At 39.1% G+C, this 11,013-nt stretch overlaps 1 protein-coding gene across 1 annotated transcript in view; it reads left to right on the top strand.

Moving 5' to 3' along the window:
* LOC109472548 (polycystic kidney disease protein 1-like 2) overlaps positions 1-7,694 on the top strand; it is a 42,494-nt gene extending 34,800 nt beyond the window's left edge. Inside the window, exons 24-29 of the mRNA XM_019772369.1 lie at positions 430-507; positions 1,225-1,449; positions 2,149-2,317; positions 4,036-4,237; positions 5,046-5,347; positions 6,612-7,694. Coding sequence (XP_019627928.1) covers positions 430-507; positions 1,225-1,449; positions 2,149-2,317; positions 4,036-4,237; positions 5,046-5,347; positions 6,612-7,495 — 1,860 coding nt within the window. The 3' untranslated portion in view covers positions 7,496-7,694. The remainder of the gene's footprint in view (positions 1-429; positions 508-1,224; positions 1,450-2,148; positions 2,318-4,035; positions 4,238-5,045; positions 5,348-6,611) is intronic.
* Positions 7,695-11,013: the final 3,319 nt, after the last annotated feature.

Genomic DNA, 11,013 nt, shown 5'->3' with positions numbered 1-11,013 from the left:
ACATTCTTAAGCAGATTAAAATGAAAGGGACAAATTATTTTACAGGTTCAGCAACCGTACCATGTGTGGTATATCTATGTTGGTAGTAACAGTAATAAAATGTTGAACTTTTATTCCAACTCAAAGAGTATAGAGAGATTTTCAAAAACCTCTGTCACCTTCATCAGGATTGAAAAATATGCAAGTTTCAAGTTGTACTAAGTTAATTTAATAAGCTAGACATAGTCCATATATATGTTATTGATGCTCTTTGAAAAAACATTTTCTTGAAATTTACATAGTATTACTTTGTCACTTGTTTCTTTTTTGTTTTCATTTTGAAAATCCACTCCTTTGTTTTGCTGGAAAAATTCAATGACAAAGGCCATTAAGGCATTGATGTGGCCTTTAAAGTATTGTTTTTGACATGTTTGTTTGTGTTTGTCTCAGAAACCAACAACAGATGACGACCCGCCACCTACAGAAGTGGCAGGTGATGAAGAGTACCTGCAGGAGGTGGCTGAACAGGTGAGCATGGAAACTTTAAGCAACTTGTGGTTAAGGTTTTAGACTTAAAATCTAAAGGTTCTGGGTTCAAATCCCAAGCAGGCCCCAATGTTTTGATCTTGGAAAGGGTAACAGTACCTTACACCTGTTTTCTCACTTGGATCAGGTCAAAATACGTAGTACTTAGTTTTGGTTAGGGACTGTCCTCTTGGCTGTTTAAGGAGAGCTACCCCTATGGCATGTTGGAGAACTCATTGCACTTATCAGAAAGAGTTAGGCCGGGGGTTCATTCTCACTGGTGTAAGCAGATCAAACTTTAAAGTCCAGTTTTACAATTGGCTTGTACTTAGGCCTATATACTGCACAAAACTGGATGTGTTACACCTTATGCGTTATACCAGCTATGCAAAACAATCAATCAATCAATCAATCAAAAAATACTATAGTTTATATTATAAAAACAAACAAGAACTTGTAGCCATTGGTTAAATTATATCTTGTTGTACAATTTACGTTTATGGCAGAACAAATTGAAATTAATAAATTGAAGTTATTTAATATTTTTTTAAATTAATGCATGATTACACACTAATCACCAAGTAATAACAAAGTGTGACATTGACATAAGCATTGAGAACCCCAAATGCACTGTTACTTAAAACAGCTTGCAGACAGAAAAAGGCAGACTCTGCAGAGGACTTAAGGGACTTATTGTGTACAAAATTTGTCTGTTGACAGTCCGCTGCTGACGTGGCTGCCACAGCCCCCCTGGCTGGTGAAACCCTGACCAGAGACCGAGCCCAGCGTGTCAGGAGGAAGAGGTGCCGCCACATCCTGCGGGAGATGGTGGTGTACGGCCTGTTCCTGTCTGTCCTCATGCTCATGTCCTACACAGAGAGGAGCAGCCTGGCCTTCTACATGAACAACTCCATCAGGAGTGCTCTGGAAGGCACTTTCTCAACGGTGGGTAAAAGATTCTCACACTATCTGCCAGTGGGTGCCATTCGATTTGTAACAGGGGTTCCTTGCACTTGCTGGCCAAAAAAAAATCATCTGCAGATGCTTTAGTACCAGAACTTTCCATTTTGCAATGATTGTCACATAAGGAGGGCTTACGAGGGCTTAAACGATTCATGAGACGAGATGAAACAGAATCATAACATGTAACCACCCCGTGTTGCCATTGTTACACACCTGAGCTTTGCAGGCACGTGGCTTGGCAGCAGCTGGCTGCAATGTACATGTACAAATGTATAGTATTACTCCAAATGACTTGTTTCTCCTACACTTGCACATTTAACTGTAAACTATCCTCTTAGTGACTTCACACTGGTCCTGTCCCTGGTGCTGAACTTACATTCACACTGACTATCCTCCTAGTGACTTCACACTGGTTCAAAATTATCTAGTGATGATGCCCCTATTGTACTTGCTGGCAGCACATTTCACTCTACAATTAGGTTCTTGAAGAAAAACAAGATTTGAATACCTCAATAATTCCTTGATAACTCTCACTGACCCATAATTAAGGCAAGACTATTTCTTGTTCTTTTCTGAGATGGTAAAGTTTCTTAGTAGTTGGTAAACATGCACCCAGTTTATTAATTGATTTGTACAGTTCATGCACATAGTTCGGGTCTGGTGGTTTTCTATTTACCCCAGATATCTGACCCTGCATCTTACTGGACATGGCTGGAGCGGGACGTCCTGCCTGCTGTCCACAGCCCAGCCTGGTACAACGGGAGGCCGTGTGAGGGAAACCTGACTCTGTCTGAGCACCTCACACACGCCATCTCCCCCTTACAGCTACGACAAGTTCGCATCACACAAGGTTAGGGACTTTCTGTGCATACTACTGCATGTCATTTCCTTAATATACATAATTTGCCTGTGATTCAATAGCATGATTACCTTCGCCAAGAAGGTTATGTTTTCAGAGGCGTTCGTGTATGTGTGTGTGTGTGTGTGTGTCTGTCTGTCTGTCTGTCTGTCTGTCAACACGATAACTTGAGAAGGCCTTGATGGATTGTCTTGATACTTGGTAGGTGGGTAGGTCTTGATGAGACCTCAAAATGATTAGATTTTGGACCCCCTAGCGGCTTGTTATGGTACTGCAGCTGAACTTCCGGTTTTGATATCTCATGATCTAGACATGTTATGGTGATGAAATTTGGGTGGTAGGTAGCTCTTGTGCTGGGGAAGAAGTGACGTGAGTTTGGGCCCCCTAGTGGCTTGCTCTGGAACTGCAGGGATATATTCTTGAAAATATTCAAAAGAGGATAACTCAATAACCGGTTGATGGATCGTCGTGATTTTTGGTATGTAGGTAGCTTACGTGATGCTTAATATAATTATGTGACAATTATGCGAATATGGATGTAATTTGCATAATTTATGGGGAAATTCTATAAATCAGCTGCATTCCATAATAAGACAATTGAAGCTTGTGACATTGGTAATTGACAACGAGAGAAACACAGGCAGATATTGATTATGTTAATAATGACTTAATTTGCATAATTAATGAGAAAATTTTATAATTATGTAATGATAACTGCCTGTAATTTCATACTTATGGTATTTGAAAGTTAAGTTGAGGTGAACATCATTAAACATAATTTATTCAAATCAGGACCTCATTTGCATAATTTATTAGGAAATACTAGAAGAATGCCTTGTTTGTTTATATAAGACTGTCTTTTGGTTGAGATTATGATAAAATGATATAATTCGTGAAAATTAGGTTCCTATTTCTTAAATCAGGGGGGAATAATCTAATCTATAATTTGTCAGTCATTTGGCGAAGGTATGAGATCGGGGAACTCTAGTTTAGAAATAAATATAATTTGTATTAGAACTAAGTTCAGGAGTAAACAATTCTAGTTATTTCTTAAGATCACAGTCATTCTTTGTTTTTTCTTAAAAATGACTATTTGTAGTTATGATGCATAGTCTTAAATTCAAGCTTACCTTTAAAAACCAGGTCACAGCAAGTCAGAAAAACATTCATGCAGAGTTACACAATGGTTATATCATGTTTACATCAAACTAGAATTGCTGTACAGACAAACCTGTCCAAGAAGGCCGCACAGGAGACTGAGGTGAAGTGGTCTTCTTGGACAGGTGGCCTTCTTGGGTACTGGTCATTTAATACTTGCACCTATGGGGGAAAATTATGGACTGAATCTTTGTTGCTGTATCTGCATCACACTTAGATTTCAAGAGTCTCGATGTTGGAGACAGATTTGAATATATCTTTACATGTAATGGTTCCCACAACGCAAAAAATAAGATATATAACTTAGGAATGCTTTGTTATCAGGAAAAATACTGAAACTTGTGATTAGCCCACACTTTATCAAAGACTTGTGCTATCCTTTATTGTTGGAATAATTAAGATATGTTAGGTTTTATCTGACATTAGGTCTTATTCAACATATTTATTTTATTGTTGTTACTCTCTTTATGTAGTTTGCAATTACATTGTACCATGTGCAATTGTCGTGCAATAAAGTTCTTCCTTGATTCTGATTCCTGTATTCTACACAGAACAAGACTGCACCATTCCTGATGCCATGGCTCACATCGCAGCCAGCTGTCTGGATGAATACTCTGCGAGTAAACTGGACACAGGCAGCTACGACGGCAACTGGGGTGTGGCTGCCAACTACACGAATCATGACAACAGTACTGACAACAGGACCATCATGTCTCCATGGGACTACACGTATGGGGATATCAACAATGGTCAGTCAGTTATCATACAGTTACGGTCTTATTGTACACTCAAAAAACAGTCATACATGTAGATTGACCACTCAACATAAAAGACATGGTAGACAGGTGGCCACTATAGACTGAGGACTCTTAATGCCAATGAAGTGACCTAAAAAAACTACTTAAAGGCACCAAAAAATGTGACTGGTACTATTATTACATTGTACTACTTCTACTGATGGCCCTCAATATGCAGAGGTGCTCACTAAGTACACTGGCTGCAAAATTTCATTCTGATATATATATATTGTGTGTGTGCAGCTACACATTGCAGCAATTCAAAGAAACAGTAAAGGACAGGATGTGTTGTAGTCTCATGACTGAACAAGAACAAGATTCATGTTTGCACACCAAATATTCTTACTGTGGTCAATGAATTGATGAAGACAAAGTGGACTAATAACCCACTGCTCCTATAGCTTCAAAAAAGGCCATATGACACTTAATTTAGCCCTTGTCCTGTGGAGCCCAACAATTGTTGTTTTGCACATACAGTGTCTATTTAGCACTCTGTGTAGGTACGATTTTGGGGTATTTCTCGTGCAATGCATCACACCGCAGCGAAATGCAACAAATGAGGAAATTATAAACTATGCCACCGCAGGGCAAAAAAGTCAGGGGTCTATGACCTAATTAAGACATGAAATTATTGGAAAATATTGTGTAAAAATACCAACAGGACAAGGGTTAGATTTACATTTTTGCGCCTGTACCCTAGAATTTACATTCATTACAATCTCTCCAGGTTTCCTGTACGTTGGGGAGCATGGTGTGTACCCTAGTGGTGGTTACATCGTCGCCCTGGGCAGGACGCTCAACGACAGCCTCCGGACCCTGACGTATCTCATCTCCAACGACTGGCTGGACAACCGGACCCGGGCGGTCTTCACGGAGGCGGTTCTCTACAACCCTCACGCCAACCTCTTTGCCGTGGTTACCATGACGACCGAGTTCCACATCACCGGGCGTGCCTCCGTGGCAACAGAGCTGGTGATCTTCAGGATTCACCATGAAGGCCAGGTCCTGCTTCTGGTCCTACGGATGGGCCTGATCATCTTTCTGCTCTTCAGCCTTGTTAAGGAAGGTGAGTGTTATTGTAAATCTTTCAATACCAGGTGTTCAAGCTAAAACATTATAATTGTGAAGTCACTAATAACACCAATTTTTCCAGTGTAGCATTGCTAGTTGGTGGCGTCGGGTGGTGTAGTGGTTAGAGCAATCGACTGTGAACCGGGAGACCCGGGTTCGATTCCGAGTCGTACCCGGGACATGTCTGAACATGCTCCCCGACGTCGTGCCCTTCGGAAAGGCACTTTACACGAATTTCCTCACTCCACCCAGGTGTAAATGGGTACCTAACTTTGGTTGGGGAAAGTCGTATTGAGGTCACCTTGTGGCGCCGAATGGCAGCCGCACAGACCCTTGCGACAGTTCCACAAATTAATTGTGGAACAAATATGTGTATCATGTGTATTATTTGATTGTTGTAATTGTTGTGATTTGTATTGATTATTATGAATAAATAACTTTATTGCGCAACAATTGTACAGTGTACAAAGTATGGCAAAGTATGTGATACCCTGCATCAATTCAGCCGTTAAAGGCTGCGACTGCACGGGTACTGTTTGGACAATAAAAACCATTTATTATTATTATTATTATAGGTACCCAGCAGAGTTATGAATTTATGACGTTGATTTGTGAGACAACAATGATTGTAAATTATGACGGTCATGCATTTGAATTGTGATAGAAAGTGTTATGCTTGTTATAACACTACATGTATATACGATGGAGAGATGGACTTGCACTGAAACTGTAGCGGCATGTGAACCCTGTGTTATAGAGAGTTTAGTACTACTGCAACCTTGGGTCTACTTGTACTACTACAGTAACTGTAAAATTAGGTACAACAACAATTGTTCTAGCAGTGCTGACTCAATGGTGTCAGTTGATGAGCTTTTTACTATTCATGTAGGGCTATGGCCATTAAGATTAATACATTAAGTGGATGTGACAGAGTGCTAACATGGCTGTCTTACTTCTTGTTACATGGCAAATTAAACCCAATGTCACTTTAAATGTTTTTCTCTACTAGGTATTCCTTGTGTTTAAACCATTTCCTTCTCCCTATACGGAATTGCTTACCTGTATCCAGCCCATAGAGCTGACATGACAAGTGCCTAATGCCCTTTGCCTAAATTTATCTCTACCTTAAATTCAAGGGGGATTAATTCTTACTTGACCAACCCCTGGAGCTGACATGACATTAGTGCCTCTCTTATCTCTGTACGTACAATGTAGGTACTGGTTCCTTGTTTTTAAACCATTTTCCTTCTCCCGTCCAGTCCTGAAGTTCAACACATACGGAATGGTTTACCTGACGGACCCCTGGAGCTGGCTAGAGATGCTCATCATCACCACAGGCATGGCCGCCATGGGGCTGTACGCCCGCGCCCAGGGCATGACAGACGAGGTCTCCGAGTACCTGAAGGAGGGACACGTCCTGTTCCACCTGTACCGAGCAGCCGCCATGTGGCACCAGGTGTACACGTACCTGCTCGGCGCGCTCACCTGTTTCACCTTAGTCAAGTTCATCCGGCTTCTCAAGTTCAACAAACACGTCAACGCGCTTCTGTACACCATGAAGAAGACGGCGAAGCCCCTCGTCAGTTTCTTCGTCATTTCAGGCATCGTCTTCACGGCATTCGCGCTGGCAGCTAACCTCACCCTGGGCATCGCCATGTCAGGGTACAGCAGCTTGCTGAGCACGTACACCAGCCTTTTCAACATGATGCTGGGCTCATTTCAGTTTGCCATCTTGGAAGAGAGCTCTCCCGTCTGGGGCCCCGCCATCTTCCTGTCCTTTCAGTTCACCGCCCAATTTCTCCTCCTGTCCATGTTCATGACCATCATCATGGACGTGTACATGGAAGTGAAGAGCAGCGAACCTGAGGACATGGAAATGATGGCGTACCTGTGGGAGGAGGTGTGTCGAGTGGCACACAAGATCAAAACCATCGCAAACAGGCCTGAAACACGACAACCGGCGGCTAGGAAAGACCAGTTCACCCAGCTGGATCAGATGCATGAGATGTTAGAGAAGCTGGACAGAGATGAGAAATGTAGACGAGAGAGGCGCAGAGAAGAGAGACAAATAGAAGAGACACAGAGAGAAGAGAGGGAGAGAATGATCCGGTACTCTGAGGCTCCTAGCTTGTGGTTTGTGTGAAACATTGTCATATACTTTTAGTCCAGAAAAAAAAAGAAATTCTTATTGTTTTGGCTGACCATGCTTTGGATATCAACAAAATACAATGTATCACAGGTGGACCTGACAGTAATCTGAAACCAAAAGTAACAAAATAATAGAATGTATATAAAAATCATATTTTCAAAATGTATTTTCTGTTCATTAGGCCAAGGAAGCTAACCAGTAAAGCTTTAAGTGTACAAGTTAAAAAAAATATTAAGGAAGGATTAGAAATGTATACTTAAGGTTTTTAGTCAAGAATATATTGTAAATTAAAAATGAATGTATCACAACCAGTCATGACAAATTTTACCAGATATAACAAGACTGCATCAAAACCAGATATGACAAAATGTATCATAACCAGACTGAGTGAGATATGACAATTGTATCATAACCAGATATGATGAATGTATCATAATCTGAGATACAACAAATGTATTACAGTCTGAGATATGACAAATGTATCATAGCCAGATATGACAAATATAACCAGATATGACAAATGTATTAAAACCAGATATGATATATCTGATATGATGTATCATAACCAATTTGACAAATAGATCATAACCAGATATGACAAATGTATCATATCCTGAGATATGACAAATGTATCAAAACCAGATATGACAAATATAACCAGATATGACAACTGTATCATAACCAGATATGACAAATATAGCCAGATATGACAACTGTATCAAAACCAGATATGACAAATATAACCAGATATGACAACTGTATCAAAACCAGATATGACAAATATAACCAGATATGACAACTGTATCAAAACCAGATGACAAATGTATCATAAACTGAGATATGACAAATGTATCATAACCAGATATGACAACTATAACCAGATATGACAAATGTATCAAAACCAGATATGACAAATGTATCATATCCTGAGATATGACAATTGTATGATAACCTGATTTAACAAAAGTATCATAACCAGATATGACAAATGTATCATAACTAGACATGTCAGATGTATGATAATCAGATATGACAAAATAATATCATTAACACGTGTGCAACAAATGATGACACCAGATGGATTCAACGGACACAAACCAGGCTCGACTTATGGACAATGATTCACGGATCTGTAAATATGTGTGTGCATGGCCCGCTTAATTAACATGTAATTTAGTCAATTATCAATCGTGTGTGTGTGTGTGTGTGTGTGTGTGTGTGTGACTGTGTGTGATTGTGTGTGTGTGTGTGTGTGTGACTGTGTGTATGTCTGTGTGTGTGTGTGTCTATGAATATATATACCTATATTTAAACGTTTTATGCACCATGCATGCACCATATCAAATTCATGTTGTATGCCCATATTGGTACATCACCAAATTTACTGCTTTGCATGAAATGCTTTATAAATAAAATTGATAAAATTTCAATGGGATTTGTCATCTTTTGTGGAGAACTTTTAATATATGATAATAGCCTACATTTTTATTCATCATCATTTCATGTTGGTTTCCTTACTAATAACCATACCTTAGGCCATGCCTTAGGCAAGTAATTTGTATGGATGACATCATATTTTTCCTGCACATTGAATTTTTCCTGATTTGGGGAAGAAAACAAGAAATTTTGTTGTCCCCTGACTGTGGTCAACATGCCAAAACTGGGCAAATAAGTCTGTTGCTAAGTTGGAATTGGATGACAGATAGATACGAGAAGACATTAGGCTCTGATTGATTGTTTTTACTTTTACTTTGATCATTAACACATCAGCATAGACACATTAAATTCATACTGGCTTATGAGGCAGATCATGTAAGGTATCCCAGAGTTCAAATGCCAGTTAGTTTTTAGCCCGGGTGCCACCTGTACACCGCTCCGAATACGGATGGTACCCAGGCTATTTGTTTTGTCTTCCGGATAGGTAATGCTGTTGAATACGGCAGTTGGATACTGATTATGTAGATTAGGTCAATATTTGCATAATTAGCTTCTATTAAAGATCCCATAATTAAGAAAATACGCTGTTCTTTTCTGGACTTCACTTTCAAAAAATTTAAATTTCTCCCACAACTCCCCTACATTCTAGAACAAGCTACTATTGGGACCACAGTTCTGTCCTTGGTACTGAATTATCCTTCCATGCCTCCTGTTGTACCTAAATACCATTATCCAAAGCAGTGCTATCCCGTTCCCATGGCAATATATTTGCCTTGAGGAACCACAAGTTAGAGTATACGGACTTGGCCCACTTGTCTCATCTGGAGGATAAATGTTGCAAAGTAGACATAGGTTGGTCAGACATTTGGCAAGGGAGTTAGCCTGCCTAAAAGAGAATAAACAACAAAACCTATATTTCTCAGTTGGTAGACTTTATTCTGAGTATCCCTCCAATTTTAAGCTTTAACTTGAATCAAAGCACAAATGTGGTACATTACCATTTCAACACTTTTATGAAGCAATCATGTATAATATACCAGAGTCATACTTTGTACTTCATGTATACATGTATATTAACCTTTTCCTGCTGCAAAACCCCATAACCACTACAAATTTGGTGCAAAACTGCTACCTTTATAGTTAACATGCTGAGGGTTAAACATGACAATTCAAATATCTACTAGTATATATTTGGAGCAATTAAAATGTACATTTGTAGCTTATGTAGCAGCAAACACAGCTCTGCGTTATTGTAAAGTGTGTAATAACTAGAAAGGCCAACATTTGCTTCGGAGCAAATGTAGGAATTTCACTCCATACCCTTCCCCAAACAAAAATGAGAGATTCTAAATAAATCATACTGCAATTATACAAGGACAAGCTGTTTGAATCTCGACAGGTATTTACAAAACTGGCACTTGGCAATTATCTCCCTTTTTTTTTTACAAAGATACAACGACACTTTAAATCTCGACAGCTTTACTTTACACTTTTGACGAGATTGTAAGTACTACTAACGGAAGCAAAATTTTCACGGCCTGAGAAAAATGGACATGTTCACGGAAGTATATATTCACGGTGGTGACAGTTGCAGGAAAAAGAAAGTCCAGGAATTATTTCCTAACTGTAATGATAAGTTCACAATACAGAGGTGACAGTGAAAACCGTGAACATTGACCCCCCGCTTGCGTTGCGGTACAGTGAAAAAAAATCGGGAATTACAGCAATCAATTTACTGAGTATGTTTGCTTAGTTTCCAGATGTTTTGTACTTGTAGTTTTTAAATGAACGAAAACCGATGCGCGCACAGATGTTACTTTTGTGACAACATCAAAGTGATTTTGGTTTGTATGTTGAAAAAATACAAAAGACTAACATTCGAAGTTATTGAAATTCTTGAGTAAGAACAATCAGTTTTGGAATGTTAAAAGCAAAGCAATGGATATTAAAACGAAAATGTTAAAATTAAATGTTGAAATTGTTAAAAATGTAAAATGGTTAAAATGGTTAAAATTGTTGAAATTGTTAAAAATGTTAAAATTGTTAAAAATTGTAAAAAGGATAATTAAAAATAT

The sequence above is a fragment of the Branchiostoma belcheri genome, unplaced genomic scaffold (genome assembly GCF_001625305.1).
Source record: "Branchiostoma belcheri isolate BF01 breed outbred unplaced genomic scaffold, Haploidv18h27 scaffold1, whole genome shotgun sequence".
NCBI lineage: Eukaryota > Metazoa > Chordata > Leptocardii > Amphioxiformes > Branchiostomatidae > Branchiostoma > Branchiostoma belcheri.
Note: the sequence above shows the minus strand (reverse complement) of the source record. Positions and strands in the feature narration are given on the sequence as shown.